General features: G+C 43.4%; 1 protein-coding gene across 1 annotated transcript in view; it reads right to left on the bottom strand.

Annotated features, from left to right (window-relative positions):
* LOC143961094 (uncharacterized) overlaps positions 1–24607 on the bottom strand; it is a 76355-nt gene extending 51748 nt beyond the window's left edge. The window contains exons 1-4 of the mRNA XM_077470259.1: positions 24529–24607; positions 19441–19685; positions 13090–13143; positions 10576–10679 (exon numbers count right to left, since the gene is read on the bottom strand). Coding sequence (XP_077326385.1) covers positions 10576–10679; positions 13090–13128 — 143 coding nt within the window. The 5' untranslated portion in view covers positions 13129–13143; positions 19441–19685; positions 24529–24607. The remainder of the gene's footprint in view (positions 1–10575; positions 10680–13089; positions 13144–19440; positions 19686–24528) is intronic.
* Between the last annotated feature and the right edge of the window lie 21 nt (positions 24608–24628).

The raw sequence follows: 24628 nt of genomic DNA, 5'->3' as shown, positions 1-24628 counted from the left end.
CACCAGTCTATTAGCCTACTTAGATGTGTTGCATGGTTAGTAAGTCCTGCTGAGACGTGGTCCTTTGCGGGCACAAATTAATTCTATGAACATTGATTGTCTTTGTTTAAAGTTACATGCGGGATACAAAAATGTAGGGAGAATACTCATTTTAAGTATGTTACAGCGGCCGAGCCATGAGTGGAGGCCAGTGTGCCAAGTGTTAAGAAGGTTCCTAACCGTTTTCAGGAGAGGAGGGAAGTTAAGATTGAAAAGTTTTGAGAACCTCGGGGGATGAACGTGCCTAAATATTTCTGAGCATTTTCCGTCCATCTTAATTTAAAGCTCGCTTTAAGGTGTAGAACATGGGTCTTCAAACTACGGCCCTCCAGTTGTTCAGGAACTACAATTCCCATCATGCCTAGTCATGTCTGTGAATGTCAGAGCTGCACAATGCCTCATGGGATGTGTAGTTTTGCAACAGCTGGAGGGCCGTAGTTTGAGGATCCCTGGTGTAGAAGATGTTGTTGTGATATACCAACCCCCATCTCTTGTGGTTTGGTACGTTTGGGAGGAAGATGATTGATTCGTAAGTGAAAACATCATATCGTCTCCATATGCTGATACTTTTTGTTGTGAGTGTCCCACTTTAATACCAGAGATATCTGGATTAAACCGCACATGACACAGAAAAGGTCCCATGGATAAGGAAAAAAGGAGAGGTGATAGCAATAGCGGGCATCCCTGTCTAGTTCCGTTAGCAATCGTAAAGGGGTTGGAGAGCACTCCATTGGCCCTGATCCTGGCTGACGGGCAAGTGTAAATGGAAGAAATCCAGTTGAGCATATTGTTCCCCAAATCTGAATGTCGTAGGACCACGAACATAAAGGGCCAGTACCCGATCAAAGGCCTTTTCCGCATCTGTCCCAATAAACACACAGATTGAGGATTTTAGTCATATTGTCTCTGGCTTCTCTAGGTGGTACAAAGACTACTTGGTTCAGATGGATCAGGTAAGGTAAGTGGTGCTGTAGTCTGGTTGCTCTGATTTTAGTAAATCATTTAAGGTCGGTATTCAATAGAGATACAGGCTGTTCCCACACACTTTCTTTGGGATCACTGAAATTTGGGCTTGAAGAATAGAATGTTTTACCCCTTGCCTAGGTCATTGAATAGTTTAACTAAGCAGTTTCCGAGAGAGGAGCAAGGATTTGTAGTATTGAAACGTGAGGCCGTCTGGCCCTGGTGTTTTCCCTGGTTTAGTGTGTCCTATGGCTAGTTGGAGTTCAAATAATATAATGAGATCTTCCAGTAATTTACTCATATCAGCCGGTAGTGGAGGCATCTGAGAGGAAGATATGTATTCTGCCATTTGCATTTGGGGCGGGGTAGTTGTTCGCAGGTTGTAAAGAGATTCATAGCAAGATTTTAATTCCCGTGTGATTTGCTGAGGTTGGGTGGTTTCGAGGCCTGCCAGGGATATAATGTGTGGTATGTAAGATGCTAGTTTCTGTGTGTGAAGGGACTGAGCCGACAGTCTACCACATTTATTGCCCGACTTGTATGATTTTTTGCAACAGACTTGGAGTGCTGCCCTGGCTTTAAAGTGGACCCAGGAAGATCCCGATGAAGTGTCCTCTGTGGGGATCAGAGGGATGTTGAAGTCCCCCAATGATTAGCTGGCCTTCTGCAAATTTCAGGAGTTTTTCAAGGTGATTAAGGAAGAGGCCTTGATGACTATTGGGCAGAGAGGTTCGCTAGTGTCACCTTGACACTGCGGTTCATGCCATTTAAAAATAGGTGGTGACCTGCAGGGTCTGTCTGTATGTCAAGGTGCGTCCAGGGTATCCGTTCTGACAATAGGATGGGTACACCCCGAGCCTTAGCTGCTGAGTATGTAGAATGATATGTCCTGGCGAAAAATTTGTTCCTGAGTATGGGCAGTTTGTCATTTCTAAAGTGTGTTTCCTGTATTAAGGTGATGTCTGCTTTAAGGCGGTGCATGTCATTTAGGAGCATCGTCTATTTTCAGGGACGTTGAGTCCTTTTGCATTGAGTGAAATTATTCTAAGTTCATCCATGTTCGTGGAATCTAACAGGGAGAGCAACTGGAAGAGAAGGAGGGGGGAAGGGAGGGACAGGGATAGGATATAGGAGCGGTGATAGTCAAGAACAGGAGAGAAAGATAAGAAAGTATGAGTGCAGAAGGGTAGTATAGAGGGTTAGGTATACCAAGAAAATAGGAGGCTGCTACTAGAGCAAACAGCCGCAGTCTAAACAGTATCAGTAGCAAATCCTCACTAAGACACTCTCCAGTAAGCAACTGGGAGTTGAGAGCAGTCCTATGTGGAGGAGCTGTTAGACAGAGAAGGGAAGGGAGCCCCCAACCCATCCTGCCCCTCCCAGCAATGGAAATTATTCTACGTAACTTAACGGTATGCAGATACCAGTTGTAACGAAACGTGTGATAACAACAGGCATGCACTGAACATAAATTTGACATAAGGTTATGCTTGGATGGCAATCTGAATCTGAGTCCCCACCGAGTGTATATAGGGCCATCTCTGCCATGACCCTCAAGCCTCCCCGGTAGTAGCACGAACCCCAAACAGTAGTCCTAGAGTTGCCACCTTTTCTTCAAGCCAAACCTGAATACTTTAGTGGCTGCATTTTTTGGGAGGTATAGGCTATAAGACTGTAAAAGACCTGGGACACTTTTGGTGACCTGAAAGAGAGTATTAATGTGGCCCATAGCTCGCAGCAGCAAACAGTGCATGTGGCTGAATTGTGAGTGTTCTGCATAGAATACAGGGGTCAGATATGTCCCGGGGAGAGGGCTAGTGCTATCAGGGGGGTGGGGAGAGTTAGATATGTGCTGGGGGGGGCAGTGGTGGCCGGTGCTTACAATTTTTTTGGGGGGTGGGGGCGCAAACAAACTGAAAAATTCTGGGAAAAAAACATCAATTGCAGCCTCATTGTGCCCCAAAAAATGCAGCCACTGTACCCCATAAAATGCAGTCATTGTGCCCATCAAATGCAGCCACTGTGTCCATAAAATTCAGCTGCTGTACCCATCATATTCAGCCTCTATGTCCATCATATGCAACCTATGTCCATCATATGCAACCTATGCCCATCATATGCAGCCTGTGCCTATCATATGCAGCCTCTGTGCCAATCATACAGCCTCTGTGCCAATCATACAGCCTCTGTGCCCATCATATGCAGCCTGTGCCCATCTTACAGCCACTGTGCCCATCATATGCATTTGGCACATATGTGAAAAGCAAATCAATCAGCGCAAAAAATACTAACATCAAACAGCAGCTGAATACTGAGGGTCAAAATATCAAATCCCAAAATATAAATATAGTAAAAAGGCAGTGCAGCGCATAAGCAAACAGAAAACGTAATAAATCTAAAAAAATGATAAGAGAGTCCATAAAATTGATATTCAGAAAAAACACCATCAAGTGTCCAAAACAGTGATTCTATGGATGATAAACAAGGTGATCGTGTAACAGCCTCCACCAGCAGGATTCACTAGCCGCTCACTCGGTCACATTCATTTCGTCTCTTACTTCATGGATGTCTTATGCATTTTGACGTGCTGGAATGGGTCGCTGCTTTGTTCTTTGCCTTTTTGCTGATAGCTTACCGGTGGCATGTGGTTGGTTTAACCGGGAAGTGCAGGGTGAAGCCAGGAGCTCTCACAAAGTGCTGCTTCACTCAGCCATATCCAGGCCAAAATTGCACATATGTTGTTTTTGAGATGTATTTTTCAAAACATTGACATTGATTATATTTTTATATTTTTTTTTGAATTTTGCTTTTGAAGCTTTATTTCCAGTATTATTTTACTAATGAATAAATAGAATAGAATAGATAAGGATAGATTTATATATATATATATATATATATATATATATATATATATATATATATATATACCGTATATACTCGAGTATAAGCCGAGATTTTCAGCCTCTTTTTTGAGGCTGAAAGTGCCCCCCTGGGCTTATACTCGAGTCATCGCTGTCTGCCCGCTCGATCAGCGTGTCGAGCAGACAGACAGCGGCCATTCTATAATTCAAAAGCCGCGCCTCCGGCTCCGCCTTCGCCTGTGATAGGCGGAACACTGAATTTCCCAGCAGCCTGTGTTCCGCCTATCACGGACATCGTATCATCCTCGTACTACGGACGAGGATGATACGATGTACGTGATAGGCGGAACACAGGCTGCTGGGAAATTCAGTGTTCCGCCTATCACAGGCGAAGGCGGCGGCGCAGCTTTTGAATTTTACAATGGCCGCCGAGGCGCCGACGAAGAGGGCACGGGACGGAGGCAAGGCAAGGCACGGCACGGGACGGGACGGGACGGGACGGAGGCAAGGCACGGCGGCGAGGCACGGAGGCAAGGAGGCAAGGCACGGGACGGAGGCTCGGGACAAAGGCTCGGGACACAGGTAGGCTGGACACACACACACACACACACACACACACACACACACACACACACACACACGGATGGATACACACACACACAGGGATGGATGGATGGATGGAGACACACACACACAGGGATGGATGGATGGATGGATGGAGACACACACACACAGGGATGGATGGATGGATGGACACACACACACACAGGGATGGATGGACGGACACACAGGGATGGACGGACACACAGGGATGGACGGACACACAGGGATGGACGGACACACACACAGGGATGGACAGGCATGTCTTACCCTCGGCTTATACACGAGTCAATAAGTTTGCCAGTTTTTTTGGGGGTAAATTGGGGGCCTCGGCTTATATTCGGGTCGGCCTATACTCGAGTATATACGGTATATATATACATATATATATATATATATATATATATATATATATATATATATTCATATCCTCTAGGGGTTATACATAAATTTCCCGTAAAAAAGAGTAATCTGCTGAAAAGCAATTCAGTTAAAAGCAATCCAGTAAAAAGGAATTTACCAAAAAGAAAATGGTTGAACAAATTGCACAATAATGCAAGATATATGAATATGTAAATATATTTTAATCCAATTTTTATTGAACTTATATATATTCTTCTATATACAAAGTTTTTTGCACCATGAGCCCATGCTCTCGTATCTCTCTTTATATTTTAACAGCTGTCAGTCTCCCGCTGATCACAGAGCTGCAAGAAGAGTGGTGTCAGGAGAATTCCTTGGACAGTGTGTTTTTGTTTTTGGACTCCACATACCTTTTAGCACAAATTCTGTGTCTTTTTTTACATTTCTTATTACTTTAACTGACAAGTGCACAGTCCTGCAACCCTGTACCCAAAAGAAATGTACCGTATATACTCGAGTATAAGCCGAGATTTTCAGCCTCTTTTTTGAGGCTGAAAGTGCCCCCCTCGGCTTATACTCGAGTCATCGCTGTCTGCCCGCTCGATCAGCGTGTCGAGCAGACAGACAGCGGCCATTCTATTCAAAAGCCGCGCCTCCGGCTCCGCCTTCGCCTGTGATAGGCGGAACACTGAATTTCCCAGCAGCCTGTGTTCCGCCTATCACGGACGTCGTATCATCCTCGTACTACGGACGAGGATGATACGACGTCTGTGATAGGCGGAACACAGGCTGCTGGGAAATTCAGTGTTCCGCCTATCACAGGCGAAGGCGGCGGCGCAGCTTTTGAACTTTACAATGGCCGCCGACGAAGAGGGCACGGGACGGCACGGGACGGGACGGGACGGGGGCAAGGCAAGGCAAGGCACGACACGGGACGGATGCAAGGAGGCAAGGCAAGGCACGGCACGGGACGGAGGCAAGGAGGCAAGGCACGGGACGGAGGCTCGGGACAAAGGTAGGCTGGACACACACACACACACACACACACACACACACACACACACACACACACACACACACACACACATGGATGGAGACACACACAGGGATGGATGGATGGATGGATGGAGACACACACACACAGGGATGGATGGATGGATGGATGGATGGAGACACACACACACAGGGATGGATGGATGGATGGATGGAGACACACACACACAGGGATGGATGGATGGATGGACACACACACACACAGGGATGGATGGACGGACACACAGGGATGGACGGACACACAGGGATGGACGGACACACAGGGATGGACGGACACACAGGGATGGACGGACACACACACAGGGATGGACAGGCATGTCTCACCCTCGGCTTATACACGAGTCAATAAGTTTGCCAGTTTTTTTGGGGGTAAATTGGGGGCCTCGGCTTATATTCGGGTCGGCCTATACTCGAGTATATACGGTATGTCATTTTTTTTTCTCTCACATATAAAGATCTCTTTAAACACCTCTTTTTATTTTTTGCGCGTTAAACAAAAAAAAAATTGACAATTTTGAAATAAAAAATATATATATTTTTTACTTTCTGCTATAAAACCTATCCAGTAAAAAAAAATTAAAAATTTAATTTCTTCATAAATTTGGGACATTATGTATTCTGCTACACATTTTTGGTAAAAAATCCCAATAAGCGTATATTGCTTGGTTTGCACAAAAGTTATAGTGACTACAAACTATGGGATATATACTGGAATTTTATTTCTTTTTTATACTAGTAATGTCGGCGATCAGCGACTTATAGTGGGACTGTGATATTGCGGCGGCCAGTCTGACACTAATTAATACTTTTGACACTTTGTGGGAACCAGTGATCAATGCTGGCTGGGAAGAGGTTAAACATCTAGGGCGATCAAAGGGTTAAATGTGTGCCTAACCAGCGTTTTTGTGTACTATGTGTGTTGTTTTTACAAAGGGATCTGATGGATTATCTTTCCTGCATTGCAAAAATCCATCACATGCCTGCTGACAGGACATATTCTGTTCTGTATCTCCCCTCTCCGATCAGCCGTTGGATATCATTTGGCCAATACCTGCTGATCTGCTTGTGCTGTGTGAGTCTAATCACAGCGCAGCTGTGGCGCCAGTGGCTCACGCACGTGCCCCCTTTACCCCGGAAATGCCGGATCATGTACTAGGCTCTGCTGCTGTATAACTAAGTTATGCGATCAGCGAGTGGTTAAAATGGTCAGCTTTTATTTATATAAAGTCTTTATCCCAAATAGAAAAAAATATTTGCTTGTCACTGCTGTAACCTCTCCTATTCTCAAACTACACCTCCTCCCTTGGTCAGCTATACCATTTCTTTGCTGATGATACCCAAATCTATGTTTCTACCCGTCAGCTCACTCCATCAGTCTCCTCACGCATCACTAATTTACTAACAGACATATCAGTGTGGATGTCACACTATTTCCTCAAACTCAACTCAACTGTCCAAAACTGAGCTCATACAGTAATATTTCCTGCCCCATGTGCCCCTTCCCCTGACTTCTCTGTTAAGATCAATGACGCAACCATCAACCCGCCCCCGCATGCCAGGGTACTAGGTGTAATCCTGGATTCCGAACTATCCTTTTGACTCCACATCCAATCACTGTTCAAATCTTGCTGCCTCAGCCTCCGCAACATCTCCAAAATGTGCCCCTTCCTAACCAATAGACAAACAAAGATTTGGGGGGCACACCCTAAAAGATGCATTAAAGATAGTGCAGCCATAAAACCATGTAAACAGAACAAATATTATATTGTATTGGATTCTGACAAAATCCCTTTGGACAGGAGCACTTCATTGACTCTTATTAGTGTCCACCAGTGTTATAGGAGGAGTCCTTTAGTTCTCCCATATAGAGGAGTTTATTTTCCCATGGTTCAGAGAAGCAGGATCTTCCATTCTATGGATAGCGTAGGACCCACTGATAATGGGGTACTTTTAATGCAGTAAGTGGGCTTAAGCACCATATAGTGTGACCAAATCCCCACATTTTTAAAAATGTTCAGGTGTTTTAAATAGCCTTGTAGGAGTTTAATGTAATTTTTGCATGAGTGCGCCGTAGTATTGTTTATTCATTCCCAACCAATGACACCACCACAAAGCACCTAATTCCCTGCCTGGTTATCTCTCGCCTCGACTACTGCTAATCCCTTTTCATTGGCTTACCTTAACATAGGCTATTCCTTCTTCAGTCCATCATGAATGCTGCTACCAGACTCATCCACCTTACCAACCATTCAGTGTCTGCCCCCTCCTTGCCAACCTCTCCATTGGCTTCCGCTCACCCAACAAATTATATTCAAAGTACTAATGACAACTTACAAAGCCACTCACAACTCAGCCCCCAGCTACATCACTTGCCTACTGTCAAAATACCAACCAAATCGTTCTCTTTGTTTCTCCACCCATGCTCACCTCCAAGACATCTCTTGAGCCTCCCCATCCTCTGGAACTCCCTATCCCAATCTGTCTGACTGTCTCTTACTCTGTCCACTTTTGGGTGATCCCTTAAAACTCTTCTATTCAGAGAAACCTATCCCACCTCCACCTAATAACCGTACTTATGTTCTCCATCAGCCTATCCCCTACAATTATTATCTTTTGTATCCCTTGACCCCCCCTTTTAGATTATAAGCTTTAACAAGCAGGGCCCACTAATTTCTCCTCTGTTGAATTGTATTGTAACTGTACTATCTATCCTCATGTTGTAAAGCACTGCGCAAACCAATGGCACTATATAAATCCTGTATAGTATTATCAATATAATATTATTACATTTATTAGTGTATACAAATCTGCTAGTGCATCTAACACTACACTCCCCCCAGACTGGCAATGCTGCTGTCCATAGGAGTTTCTATTGCTCCTTCGTCCACTCTAAGACCCCTTTCAAACCAAGGACGTTTTGCAGGCACTATAGCATTAAAAATAGTGCCTGCAATCCGCCCCTCAAATGGCGGTTCCATTGTCTCCAGTGTGAAAGCCCTCGGGCTTTCACACTGGAGCGGTGCACTGGTGGGACGTCAGGAAAAGTGCTGCCAGCAGCTTCTTTGGAGCGGTGTGTTTACCGCTCCTCCACCACTGCTCTCCATTAAAATCAATGGGGCAGCGCGGCTATACTGCTGGCAAAACGCTGCTATTGCGGTGCATTGCGGGTGGTTTTAAACCTATCTTGACCGATAGTGGGGGTTAAAAGTGCCCCGCTATCGGCCAAAATGCACCGCAAATCCGACAGTAAAACGCCGCTAAAAATAGCAGCGTTTTACCGCCAACGTTATGGTTTTCACAGTATGAAAGGGGTCTTAAGAAAAGAAGTCTGTTGTTGGTCAGATCACCAAGTGACAATAGAGGGGGGGGGGGGGGGGGGAGGAAAACCAATGCAGCCACCACATATAAGGATTGGTAAATTGCAATATATAAAATTTTTGTTTTTTTGGTTTAATACCGCTTTAATCACATGCCGACAGGTGCACGCCGATATACGGCGGCAGAATGGCATGGACAGGCAAATGGGTGTACAGGTATGTCCCTTTAAATTTGCTGCCGTGCGGCATGTGCTGGTCGGGACCTCCGTGAGTTTGATCGCGGGTCCCCTGGACTCGATCGCCACAGGGAAGAAGAACGGGGAGATGCTAATGTAAACAAGCATCTCCCCATTCTGCCTAGTGACAGTGTCACTGATCTCTGCTCCTTGTGATTGGAGCAGAGATCAGTGACGTGCCATACACAGCCACGCCTCCCCACAGTTAGAAACACTCCCCAGGGCTCACTTAACCCCTACACTGCCACCTAGAGGTAAACCCCTTCACAGCCAGTGTCATTTACACAGGAATCAGTGCATTTGTATAGCACTGATTGCTGTATAAATGACAATGGTCCCAAAAATGTGTCAAAAATGTCTGATGTGTCCGCCATAATGTCGCAGTCATGACAAAAATCGCTGATCGCTACCATTACTAGTAAAAAAATATATATATATATTAATAAAAATGCCATAAAACTATCCCCTATTTTGTAAACGCTATAACTTTTGCGCAAACCAATCAATAATCGCTTATTGCAATTTATTTTACCAAAAATATGTAGAAGAATACCTATCGGCCTAAACTGAGGAAAACAACTTTTTTTATATATATATTTGGGGGATATTTATTATAGCAAAATGTAAAAGAATAACAAGTTTTTTTCAAAATTGTTGCTTTTTTTTGTTTATAGCGCAAAAAATAAAAACGTCAGGGGGTGATCAAATACTACCAAAAGAAAGCTCTATTTGTGGGAAAAAAAAGACGTCAATTTCTTTTGGGAGCCAAGTCGCATGACCGCGCAATTGTCCGTTAAATCGATGCAGTGCCGAATCGCAAAAAGTGCTCTGGTCTTTGGCCTGCAAAATGGTCCAGGGCTTAAGTGGTTAATATTCAGACTGCCAACCTAAAGTGGCAGTATCTCACATACTTCCAGCTGCCATGGTTCTTAGGTCAGAAAATCCAGTAAATAACAAACAAGGAGCTGTTTCAATGCATGGGCTGATTTTCAAAAGACAAAGATTAGATACAAATTTGACAAACTGGTCATTTCAAATAGTCAAGGTGCAATGCTTTGCTTAGAAGTGACCACGTAGGGTTACTTTAAAAATGTAAGGTCAGGATTTACTGAGTTTGGCTGAGAACTCCAAGTAGTTTCTTACCTGTTAATGAAGTTGGCTAGACGAGGATTAATGTTTAAGTATTTCATATCAGAAGGTAATTCTTCAGGGATCTTCTTACTTCGCTTAACTGTCCTGGTTTTTAGCTAATACAAAGAAAAGGATATTTCTTCTACAATATAGAAAAGCATTGGAAAAACTGCAGGTGCCTACAGTGGCCATCTAGACCCAGCTTTAAGTCAGAAATATAGGGATTGATTTATTAAAGACAAATAGCTGTTTATTTTACAAGGGAAATTGCACTGCAAAGGAATTTTCCCCAGAGCTTAGTGAATACGATGAAATTTCACTTTTCAATGAATACCCAATTAGGTACAAGAAAAAAATATTTTTTTTTGCTTGCCTGTGATTGGATTGTGGAAGTCATCAGAACTTCATTCAGTAAACTCTGTTCACTTACAAAGTGCAACTTCCCTTGCCAAGTGAATGGTCTATTTGCCCTTAGTAAATCAACCCCATAACATCAGAAAGTACATTGTACTATCCCTTCAGGAAGAGGTTATTATAATGGTTTGCCCTTAACCCCTTCCTGCTCACCATGCACTCATACGCAGTCTCACGGAAGTGGGTCTTTAACCACGAGGCCGCATATCTGCATATCGCTCTTTGTGCTGGGAGCGTGCTGCACAGTATTTACCTAACACAGAGACTGGGCGATCACCGAGAGCCCCAGATTTCATACTAATGATTGGGACCCGGTTTACTTTCCCTTCTGCATGGAGGGAAACATGTAAACAAACACAAGTGTGTAAATAAAAAAAAAGTAAAGAAAACAGAATGCTATATCAAGGTTTGATCTAGGTTAGTGCCAAGGTCAGTATATTTTGGGTATGATTTAAAAAAAAAAAAAATTTTATATTTGGATCAGTTAGTGTCGGTGTGTTTTACATAGGATAGAAAAAAGCAAAATGTGCACTATTGTTTCTGGGTCCTACTACAGGTGCAAACTAACATACACATATGGGGCATCACTACGATCACCAGGAACAGGGACATTTATTTTGGGTTGTTCTTTGGTGGTTAGTTATGGTAATAGCAAGAAATATACAGCTAAATTTTTACTATTTTGGGCCAGTTTACCCTGTATAATAAAAAAAAAATAATCAGGAGATATCTATTACCATTTAACACCAAATAAAAGCTAAAATTGTCCTGAAAAAAACAAGGTATAATTTACCTGGGTACACAAAGTCGATGATAACATCTACAATTTTACTAACGCATGTCAAAGTTGCAAAAATGTGTTCAGGCATTAACATTTGTTTTACCCTCACTAAGGGGTTAATGAGCCATATACACTTTGATAACAATTATCAGGTTCTGATATGAGGATTAGCAATGACCAATTTGACAGTTGGCAAAAATGAACATCCTTCTTGCTGACAGCACAGCTAATAATCTCCACTTCAGTTACTATTTCTATATCGCATTAGGAGGTTTTTTTTTGCTTGTTCAAAGTAAAGCATAAGAGCTACCTCCTACTGGCCATACACGTGGAAAATTGATAGAACAGTTAAATACATATAATGGTGCTTTTGATCTACCACAAGGAGATGGAATCAAAATTGCTGGAAAAATCGAATTGCTTCAGCAAAACGGCCATAGTTTTTTCATGCTTGATTTGGTCTGTGAACAAATTGTATTAAAGCTGTCAATTTATTGCTCTGTTTTCCATTCACAATCAACCACATTTTGGATGTCAATCAAACTTGTGGGTAGTAGATTGCTTAGTTTCTGGCAATTACATGTGATCATATATGGTATTCCTTGTGAATGGAAAGTGGTTGAAATGTAATAAAAATTGTCCCAAGCTTGGCTCCACACATGACCATGTTCAAGGAATTCACCTATGCTCAACCAACTTTTAATGTGACCTACCACCAACAGTTTCTACTGACACCATCAAATGATGTACAGTGTTGGTGCAGTGGTAGGTTAACTTGATCCATTTGGTTGTATTTTTCCATTGAAAACTTGTTAGAATTGCCTTAGAATTGTTATGCGTGAGGCCAGCAATATAGCTGAACTTCAGGCAAACAGCAAACTAACACAGACCGAATAAATATAGGACAGACGCTTTACCTGCCAAAGGACTTCTCTTAATGTCTATTCAGTCCTGAGATTTCCTGGGTCCTGTCTAGCCAGGGAGTGGACTTGGTCTTTCTCTGAAACCAAGTCAGTCCATGTTCTTACATGGCATTTAAAGTATAAATGTTGTGGTGAATTAATCAACACAGAGTTGCATTAATCTGTGCCATTTTTATCTGCCTGGAATTCAGCTTTAACATTAGCCCATAACACTTAACCTGCACCATAACATTTACCTATCACTTCATTACCTATCCATTGACCCTAACTTCATCTACTTTTAAAACAGAAAATTCAATAGTCGTAAACAAATTCATACCCAAAACTATAACATTTTCTTGTCAAATGTATTTTATTATCATCAGACTAATGTACTGTAATACAACTGACCAAGGTTGTGAAACTTACCTGGTCATAGAAGTACACTGGTCCTGTTTGCACCATCATGACATTACTTCTTTTCTGGTATATAAAAGGAAAGTTACAAAAATACATTATTTTATTACTGCCACTACTTACATACTTTTTGCTGAAACTGTCTGAGAATGCTACTGATATTCTACATTATAGCCAATACCCCAAGTTACAGCTAAAATCCAAACACAAGTGTAGCCATCCTGCCCTAAGCAGGAGAGACTATCTAAATAAAGTGTAAAGCTGGAAACCTGAGACATGAATTATTGTCATGTACCTAGTAGATGAGCCCGATATGCAGAGGCCTCTCTTACGCCCCTGACTCGCGGCCCCTGATAGAGTGAGGCACAGGAGTACAGGGTAGCACGAGCACCTGGCAGGATCAATAGCTGGGAAGTAGTTCTGGAGTTCCGGATGATGCTGTGGTTGGAAGTCAGCAGACTGGAGACAGCAGACTTGGCTGAAAACTGGAACAGGCTTATGTCAGGAAGCCACACACAGGATACAGAGAGGAGGTTCCAGGGACTTGAACACAGGAAGGTCAGACAGTACTGGGACAGATGCAGGAGACAGGAGCAGAATCACTGGACAAGCCGGGTCAGTAACCGGCAGGCACGAATGAACCAGAGGATAAGGCAGGTGTAGACAGGGCAGGGTCAGATGTAGGCGGATAGCAAAGGTAGTCACAGGGCAAGATGGGTAATCACAGGAACAGATCAGACAAGCAAGTAACTCACAGAGAATGTCGTAGATCAGACAGCAAAGCTTCAGTGTAACAGCTGAGTCTAAATAGCCCGTCTGGCTCCTGTGAGCGCACGTGCATGTTCGCACATGTGCATAAGCACCCACAATCGCACACCAGCTTGTGTAGAACTACTGTTCCCAGCAAGCCCTTCCTGACAATTATGAACAAAGTATTTCCCACTATTGTGTATACTCACCTCAATTGAAAGCATTTAGTGTAAATTGTGTCTGCTATCAACATGAGTCACTTCTGACAAGTTTTCCTGACCCCAGGAGAAAAAAGGTGACAGGGGAGGGACCTTCAGCAGATTGACAGTCTCAGCTCTGTTCCTATGTGCTGTGTGAAGGGGGGGGGGGTGTCTCTTTCCTACAATCAGCTCTCAGAGCTCTCCTCACTTCTCACTCGCCGTCACCTTTTTTTATGAACTCTCAGACAAGCTTATAAATTCAACATGTTGAACAAATATAAAGAAGAAAAGAAAGCAGATAAACAGATACAACTTATGTAGGAGGATTTGTTTTACTTCTGTGTTTTACCTGAGGATAGCTCCTTCACTAGGTATATGAAAAGGTTTACAATCACTTTCCTTGCTGGGAGGTAAACAGTCCAGGCTGATTTGTAGTCTGTACTCATTTGATCCTCCCTAGGCTCGGTATTGCTGTTTTTTGTACCTGCTGACAGTAAGTGTCACTGGTACTGTAGCTCTGGCAATAAAGTGAGAGGCCACAGTAATGTTGGATTATGAATATTTATGCTCCCTCTGGCCAGCCACTAGGATGCCTATTACCAGTGGCACATTAAGGGGAAGACATAAATATCTGGGGCTGAACTTGTAAGAGTCTCTTTACCCCAGGCTTTGGCCTGGGGATGTGTGCGATCAAGTTATCTGACCTCCTAGACCTGCAGCCTAGGATGAATCTACCGTGCTTGCTATTGGAAGCTAGGACTTGGCACAAACTGGCCAACCACTAAGAAGGAGAAAGCTGAACCAAGACTGAAAGCCAGGAATGGAGAATCTGCTAGTGGAAGGAGAAAAATGGACGCTGGATCATCACAGGGGCCTGGTGACTCTCCTGGAATGAAGCACTGAAAAATCTGTAAGCCATCTTGGGTGTGCTATTTACAGTGTTGCCAGTGTCAGCTTGAAAGACCTTTACACTGTACAAGCTGGAAGTGGATCTGGAGTCTGTAAGCATTGCTTTGGGTATCTGCAGCCCATACCGTTCTCTTCCTGTAAATTGCCAGTAGGATAAAACCCTTAAAATGACTAGTACCCAATGTTTCTTGATTCCTCATTACTAGCCAAGGACTCAGCCCTCGGGTAAATATTAACCCACCTTACCTGGGGATCAGGGGGTACTAAATAAAGATGACAGCCCTGATGTCTAAATCTTTAAAAACAAGGCAGAAATGCCAGCCCCCATGTTTGTATGCTGACAGGTCCCCCAAAATGGCAGTCAAAACGATTTCTTTTCGGTTTTAGATAAGGAGTGGGAAAGGGTTGGAACCTCTATTAAATTATCATTGCTCTCTGTGTCCCCACAGGGGGACAGTTGTCAGGGGGGCACAAAATGAGGATAAGGCCAAGCTGATAGCTGTCACCAGAACAGGGGGAAGAAATAAAGAAAAAAACAGAGTGGGGTCCACTCCAAAATTCATACCATTCCCTTATCGGAGCACGCAGCCTGGCAGGCCAGGAAAGGGGGGGGGGAGAATGAGCCCCTGTTTTCTGAAGCATACCAGGCCACATGCTCTCAACATGGGGGGGGGGTGGGTTCTTTGGTTCTGCCCCCCCCCACCCACACCAAAGTACCTTGTCCCCACGTTGACGGGGACAAGGGTCTCTTCCCCAAATCCTTGGGCTGGGGTTGTGGGGGTCTGTGGGCAAGGGGCTTATCAGAATATAGAAGCCCCCTTTAACAAGGGGGCCCCAAGATACCACCCTCTCCCCCATGTGAATGAGTATGGGGTACCCCTACCCATTCACCCTAAAAAGTGTAAAAAAAATAAAAATAAAAACAGTGGACAGGTTTTTGACAATTCCTTTATTAAAAAAAGATCAGACGCGCGTTTGACAGTTCTTACATAGGTAAGGGGCAGAGCCACCTGCCAACGTCACCTGGTTGTCCTGCCCCCTTGTGACATATCACCGACCCAGCATGCAACACCCTACAAATTCAGGTGTTCACCGAACGGGCGAACAGGCGTTGTTTGAGCTGAATATTTGCTCGGCCTGAACCGTTCTTCCAACTCTATTGGTTTTATGCAGATACTACTGCAATTGGTGGAGCTATGCAGGTATCATAAAATGTAGACCTATGCAATTAGTTTCGTAACAAATCTAAATGTGGCCTAATTTTGCATCGTACACTTGGATGCATCCGAATGTCCAAAGAAAAAAATTACTAATTTCAATGAATACAAAATAAATTTTAACAAAAATAATGAATGAATTCAATATGATTCGTTCATTGGTTAAAGGTCTAATGAAACAAAAGGTCAACTCAGAGTAAATCTTACAGTCCAATTAGCTAATTCTTTTTGTGCTGGAGGTTGGATTAGTGGCAAAGTGCATTCCTGAGAACGGAGTGAGAAGGATGTTGTATTGTATTTGAGCAGAGGAGAAAAGATATTGTCATTGTGTGTGTTAAAAGATTCAATAAATAAACAACTTTCCAAACTACGAATCGTTATCATGAATATATATACAGTGCCTTGAGAAAGTATTCACAACCCTTGAAATGTTCCACATTTTGTCATGTTACAACCAAAAACTTAAATGTATTTTATTAGGATTTTATGTGATACACCAAAACAAAGTGGCAAATAAATGTGAAGTGGAAAGAAAATTGTTTTCAAACTTTTTTACAAATAAATATGTGAAAAGTGTGGCGTGCATTTGTATTCAGCCCCCCTGAGTCAATACATTGTAGAACAACCTTTTGCTGCAATTACAGCTGCAAGTTTTCTTGGGTATGTCTCTACCAGCTTTGCACATCTAGAGAGTGACATTTTTGCCCATTCTTCTTTGCAAAATAGCTCAAACTCTGTCAGATTAAATGGAGAGCATCTGGGAACAGCAATTTTCAAGTCTTGCCACAGATTCTTGCTTGGATTTAGGTCTGGACTTTGATTGGTCCATTCTAATACATGAATATGCTTTGATCTAAACCATTCCATTGTAGCTCTGGCTGTATGTTTAGGATCATTGTCCTGCTGTAAGGTGAACCTCCACCCGGCCTCAAGTCTTTTGCAGACTCTAAGCCCCCGTACACACTGTCGGACATTCCGACAGAAAATGTCCGATCGGACCATGTTGTTGGATAATCCGACCGTGTGTGGGCTCCATCAGACTTTTTCCGTCGGAATGTCCGACCAACAAAATTTGAGAGCTGGATATAAAATTTTCCAACAACATGATCCGATCGTTTGATCCGAACATGATCCGAAGCTATTGGCTACTAGCCTGAACGTGGTCCCGTCGTTATGTACGATTGTCATCACGTTCTGAACGATCGGATTTTCCGACAACTTTGTCTGACCGTGTGTATGCAACACTGGTTTCAGACAAAAACCGTCGGAAAAAACGAACAGGTTTTCTTCTTAAGACCTGTACACACGGTTGGACTTTCCGACGGAAAATGTGCGATTGGAACGCGTTGTCAGAAAATCCGATCGTGTGTGGGAAATTCTGACGGAAAAAGTCCAATAGAGCCCACACACGATCGGATTTTCTGACAACGCGTTCAAACAAAGTTTGAAAGCTGGATCTAAAATTTTCCGACAACAAAATCTGATAATTTAAATTCCGGTCGTGTGTAGACAATTCCGACTGACAAAGTGCCATGCATGCTCAGAATAAATTACAAGACGAAAGCTATTGGCTACTTGCCCGTTTATAGTCCCGTCGTATGTGTTGTACGTCACCGCGTTCGGAACGATCGGATTTTGCGACAACTTTGTGCGATCGTGTGTATGCAAGACAAGTTTGGGCCAAAATCTTGTCGTCGGAAAGTCTGACTGTGTGTACAGGGCATAAGACTGCCCTGTACTTGGCTCCATCCATCTTCCCATCAACTGTGACAAGCTTCCCTGTCCCTGCTGAAGAAAAGCATTCCCACAACATGTTGCTGCCACCACCATGTTTAATGGTGGGGGTGGTGTGTTCAGGGTGATGTGCAGTGTTAGTTTTTCGCCACACATGGCGTTTTGCTTTTAGGCCAAAAAATTCCATTTTGGTCTCATCTGACCAGAGCACCTTCTTCAACAAAGCTTGGGATATTTTTTTTAATAACCTAACCCCGCTTTAAACTTCTCCACAACTTTATCTCTGACCTGTCCGGCATGTTCCTTGGCCTTTTGATGCTATTTGTTCAATAAGGTTCTCTAACAAACCTCTGATTGCTTCACAGAACAGCTGTATTTATACTGAGATTAAAGTGGTTGTAAACCCTTACAACACACTTTGACCTACAGGTAAGCCTAGATTAAGGCTTACCTGTAGGTCCAAGAAATATCTCCTAAACCTACACGGTTTCGAAGATATTTGCCGAAAGACAGGCACCGCCGTCAACGGCGATATGCCGCGTGTGGCGGCTCCTGTGCGCATGCACGGGAGTGACGTCATCTCGGCTTCGCCAAATGACAGCGGCAGAGCAGCGAGACCCACCGAGAAGATGGATGCGCCGGACTACAGGGGACAGCGGTGACTTCGCTGGCTCCTGTGTCAGGTAAGTGACACATAATGGACTACTATGCAAATCCTGGTTGAGAATGGCTGCATTAGAGTATACTTGGTAAACTGTAGACAGCAATGTGTAGTAAACATGTTCATGCTATTTTACTGCTATAGTATCTCATACCCCACTTTTTTTTTTTTGTTTAATAAATGTTTATTGGAGATAAACAACAAACATGTTCATACCCCACTTTTAAGTACACAATGGGGTTTATTTACTAAAGCTGGAAAGTGCAAAATCAGGCTCACTTCTGCAAAGAACCAATGACCTTCCAGGTTTTATTACCAAAGCTTAATTGAAGAAGCTGTGGTTAGAAGCTCATTGGTTTCTATGCAGAAGTGAGCCTGATTTCGCACTTTCCAGCTTTAGTAAATAAACACCATTGTGTACTTAAAAGTGGGATATGCCTGTATTTAGAAAAAGCTATTGCTACAACACATACAGTACGTTGTATATCAGTAGTTCATGTGCCACCTGGTGTATATGATTAAACTCTTAAACCCCCACAATGCAGCAAATAGGGTATATGTAAATGCCGGAACAGAACCTTTTCAAGGTCATTTGCAGGCATCATTGATAAAATCAAAAAAAATGAAAACCGATTATTACATTTCTACTATATTACATTTGACACTGTCAACTTACTAACTACCTTGATGTGTTGCAGTAGCACTAACACAGCTAATCAAACTGCAAACCTATAACTAACACAATGTGAATTCTATCAAGTTGTACAAACAAGAGAAATAAAAAGTTGAGCGTGAGAACTAAAGAGTGAAAGAACACATTATAGTAAGGCGCATTTTACTTTCTCTTGAAAAAATATTAATACTACAAAATCACAAAAAAAATAGAACTTACATTGTGAAGGTGAGTTTGTTAGAAGTTGAAGAGGTATGCGTGTTGACTGGAGAAAGCAGTCGTCTTTCTTTCAGTGTTGTGCACTGTGGAGTTTGAAGGCTGGTTGCCTAGTTACCAGATGCATTCTTTCTGCTGTGGATTTGGTTTCTGCATTACATGCAAGGGATTGTTATCTAGAGCAGTGTTTCTTTTTTTCCAGTCGTGGGAACCTTTTAAAAGTGTGAAAAATCTCAAGGCATCCCAGACTGTAATGTAAAAAAAAGTGTAATTGTTAATTATCAACGGGAAACCTGAGGTAGTGGAAACAAATGCAAAAATGAATATCGATCTTCCTCCTAAAAAAATGCTAACAGTGCAAACAAAATCCCTTCCAAAAATATGTGCAGAGATGAATATTAATCTTCCTCCTTAAAAAGTACTAATAGTGCAAAGTCCCAAAATGAGGTGCAAGGATGAATATCAATCTTCCTCCTTAACCACTTCAACCCCGGAAAATGTGGCTGCCGAATGACCAGGCCATTTTTGCGATTTGGCACTGCTTCGCTTTAAAAAGGCAATTGCGCAGCTGTGGTGCGCTGAATCCAAACAAAATTTACGTCTTTTTTTCCTACAAATAGAGCTTTCTTTTGGTGGTATTTGATCATCTCTGCGGTTTTTATTTTTTGTGCTATAAACAAAAAAAGAGCGACAATTTTGAAAAAAACAAACACAATATTTTGTACTTTTTGCTATAATAAATATCCCTATTTTTTTTTTTAAAAAAGCACATTTTTTCTCAGTTTAGGCTAATATGTATTCTTCTACATATTTTTGGTGATAAAAATTGCAATAAACGTATATTGATTGGTTTGCGCAAAAGTTATAGAGTCTACAAAATAGGGGATAGTTTTATAGCATTTTTTTTTTATATACTTGTAATGGCGGTGATCTGTGATTTTTATCGGAACTGCGACATTATGGCGGACACATCGGACACTTTTGACAAATTTTTGGGACCATTGGCATTTATACAGCTATCAGTGCTATAAAAATGCATTGATCAATGATTACTGTAAAAATGTCACTGTCAGGGAAGGAGTTAACACTAGGGGGCGATCAAGGGGTTAATTGTGTTCCCTGTGTGTGTTTCTAACTGTGGGGGGAAGGGACTGACCTAGAGGAAATGACAGAATGTGATTCCTAGCTACTAGGAACTCACAATCTGTCTCTCCTCACACACATCCCTGTTGTGCCTCTCTTGCATACGATCGCTCATGGCCGGCGGTCATTATGACCATTGGCCACAAGCATCGGCACCCCTGCAGTACAGCGGGTGCATGCGCGTGCCTGCTATCCCCCTTAAAGGAGCTGACGTATAGCTACGACGGCTCACGGGATCACGCCGACCTGCCACAGTATGATGGCGGCTGGTCGGAAAGCGGTTAATAAATGCATGTGCCGTGTCCCCAAGTGCAAAAATAATCCACGTTGTCACCAACAGTCCACCATCTCTGCAATGCACTCACCATATAAATAAAATATATAAGCAAATACAAATCCAATTCATATGTCGCCCAATGTTCATCAGACTCCAATAGCTCAGGTGCCGGTGATCCTTTCTCTGCATATAAAGCTCATACCATGAAGCCCACACAGAAAAAGTATAAAGTGTAGTATTTTATAGTATATAGTGTAGTATTAAAATAAGACCAATAGTACATAAAATAAGCAATCCACACGGAAAGTATAAGCAATCCACCTGGAAAGTATATCAGAATGCAATGAACTCACTTCAGGGGCCACAATCCGATTCAGTGGCGTGACGTCAGCGCGTAAGGCCCCCCCAATGCGTTTCGTCCACCTACCTATTACCTTACTTTGTGCAAGCTGCTTTTTTTGCCTTTTTGGAGTGCTCACTCTAACTATTACACCCCCAGCACATATCTGCCCCTCCCCCAACTAACACAAGCCCTCTACCCTCCCAAAGCACCCCCCAGGACATATGTGATCCCCCATCCCCTCGCTAGCACTAGTCCTCTCCTCTCCAAAAAGCACCCCCCAGCACATATTGGACTCCTCCCACCCCCCTTCTAGCATAAGCCCTCTCCCCTCTCATAGCGCCCCCCTCAGCATATATCTGACCCCTACCCTGCAGGCACCATCACTCTCATCTACCAAAGTAGCCCCCCCAGCAGATATCTGACTCCCCCCCGCAAGCACTTGCCCTTACCCTACTTTGTGCGAGCAGTTTTTTTGAAAAAGCTCTGTTTGAAAGTCTCTCTCTCTCATATTATTACACCCTCCAGCACATATCTGTCCCTCCTGCTAGCACTAGCCCTCTCCCCTCCCAAAGCACCCCCATTGCATATTCAGCCCCCCCCCCGCCTGCTAGTCCTAGCTCTTCCCCCTCCTAATGCACCCCCATTGCATATCCAGCCCCCCCCCCGCCTGCTAGTCCTAGCTCTCCCCTTCCCAAAACACCACCCAGCACATATCTGCCCCCACCCCCTTGCTATAGCACAAGCCCTCTCCCCTTCCAAAGCACCCCCTAGCACTTAAATTCTTACCCCCTATAAATTCTTACCCCCCCCCCCCCCCATTGGAGGGGAAGAGTTTGGACTTGGAAGGGGATTTGGGTGGCAGGATTTGAGATGGAACTGGGAAAAGGACTTGTGTAGGAGGGGCTTGGGGGAAAGAGGATCAGTGTTCAAGTGGACAAGGGTTGAGTATTTGTTCCAGGATGGGGAGCATGTTGTGTTGGGAGGAGGGATTTGAGGGGATAGGATTTGTACTGCAAAAGGGATTTATGCTTGGGGGGATTTGGGGTGAGGTATTTGAGCTGGGATGAGAAATTGCTCTGGGAAGGGGGATTTTTTGGGGAGAGGGTTTGTACTAGAAGTGGAATTTGAGAGATTAGATGGGGGAAATTTGTACTGGAATGGAGGCATGTGATGGGAGGGAGGATTTAGTGAGCACAGGAGGATTTATTCTGAAAGGTGTTTGGGGGGAGGAGGATTTGTATTAGGAGGGGGAACTGTGGAGGGTAGGGATGAGTGCTGGGATGGGAAAGAAGGGGGAATTATGCTAGGACTGGTGTTTTTGGGGATGGTGGAGAAGGAGTTGTGCTGAGGAAGGGGGAACATTTGTTTTTATTTTGGGGGGGGGGGGGTGTTCTGGGAGGGGGAGAAATTATTCTTTCTGGTGGGGGGAAGGGGAGCATAAAGATTAGATTTTATTTTTCCGGAGAGGTAGTGGTTAATTTTGCTGAAAGGGTAAAGTGTGGAAGAGTATTGCTTGTGGGGGGAATTTTGAACTCTCTTTACCCCTACACTGTATGTTACACACCCCTGACTCCTGCACTCTTTTTGTATTGTACTCATGATCCCTACTATGCATTACACACTCCTGTCCCCTGTGTGCTGTACATAAGCTACTGCAATACATATATATACATTGCGGTTTGCAAGTGGTTTACCGGAATTAGATATCAGCCATAACTCTGGTACAGTTTTTTCAGTCGATAGCTGGCTTTCTCTTGAAAGCATTACAAGCGGCTCATGAGCTGCTGGAGCCCTTTCTGAAGCGGCGGGAGGGGATGCCCCCCTCCCATCGCTTTCCGGTATCTCTCAATCTTACCATTTCCGCCAGCTCGCCTGAGAAAATATCTGAAGGTGCCACCTGCTGGTCACAGAGGTAATCAAAGAGTAGATCGGCATTTATCGGCTCTATGGACTGGAGCGAAATCCCTCACTTCTGGTCTAGGGTGGAAGTAAATATTTTTTTTTAAAGCAAAAGATAAAAAACTTTTTTTTATTCTAATGCTTTTAAAGGTAAAGGAAAGATCTGGGGTCTTTTTGACCCTAGATCTCTTCATAAAGAGGACCTGTCATGCTTACTTCTATTACAAAGGATATGTACATTCCTTGTAATTGAAACAAAAGTGATCAAAAAAAAAAAATTAAAAGGAACAGTGTAAAAATAAAAAATAAAATAATTAAAAAAAAATTTTTTTTAATCTCCCCATCCCTCCTTGCTCGCACACAGAAGTGAACACATACGTAAGTTGTGCACGCATATGTAAACAGTGTTTGCACCACACGTGTGATGTATTGCCGTGAACGCTACAGAAAGAGCAATAATTCTAGACCTCCTCTGTAAGGGTCCTTTCACACGGGGCGGATCAGTGCTGATCCGCCCCGTGGATATCCGTTTGCTCAGCGGGTATCACTCCGTCGATCCCCGCTGAGCAGGGAGATGACAGGTCCGTCTCTGCACACTGCGCAGGGACAGACCTGTCACAGTGCCGCCCTCCCATATGGGAGATCGGATGACGACGGGCCGCAGTGTCCGTCGTCACCCGATCCGATCCGCAGACGGATGGAAAAATTGCTTTTTCCTCCGTCACACTTTTTCGGATCAGAGCGGGTCGGATGTCAGCGGACATGTCACCGCTGACATCCGACGCTCCATAAAGGTCTATGGAGCATCCATTCAGGTCCGCCTGAAAAACTGACAGGTGGGCCTGAACGGATCGTCAGTGTGAAAGGGGCCTAACTCTAAACAGTAACGGCATTTAAAATGTTGCTTCTGGAGATTTTTAAGCACTGTAGTTTGTCGCCATTCTGCGAGCATGCTCAATTTTGAAGTGTGACATGTTAGGTATCTATTTACTCGGCATAACATCATCTTTCACATTATACAAAAAAATTGAGCTAACTTTAGTGTTTTTTTATTCATGAAACGCGGTTGAAATATTGCTGGGCAAATACCGTGTGACATAGAAAGTTGCAACGACCGCCATTTGATCTCCTAGGTTCTTTGCTAAAAAAAACAAACATATATAATGCTTGGGAGTTCTGACTAATTTTCTAGCAAAAAAAATGTTTTTTTTATTTTTTTTACATGTAGGAGAGGAGTGCCAGAATAGGCCTGGTATGGAAGTGGTTAATAACTTTGGTAAAGCCAGTAAAGGAACTTGAACCCCAAACTTAGTGTAGACATATTTCATAGTCCTATGAACCTCAGTGTTAGGTCCTCATATCCTATATACAGAAGATGGGTTCGTGTGTACAATACAATCTAAGAGTGCTTGTGTAAACAGCTCTATACCTCTCCTCATTCCACAAGAGAATGGAGTCTAGAGCATGCTGGTCAGTGCAGCCAGCTGAGTCCTCCGCCGTCCGTCCCAGCATGCACCTGTGCGCCCCTC

This window comes from Lithobates pipiens, unplaced genomic scaffold, assembly GCF_037356315.1.
Source record: "Lithobates pipiens isolate NorthernLeopardFrog02 unplaced genomic scaffold, aLitPip1_a1.2 Scaffold_8, whole genome shotgun sequence".
Taxonomy (NCBI): Eukaryota; Metazoa; Chordata; class Amphibia; order Anura; family Ranidae; genus Lithobates; species Lithobates pipiens.
Note: the sequence above shows the minus strand (reverse complement) of the source record. Positions and strands in the feature narration are given on the sequence as shown.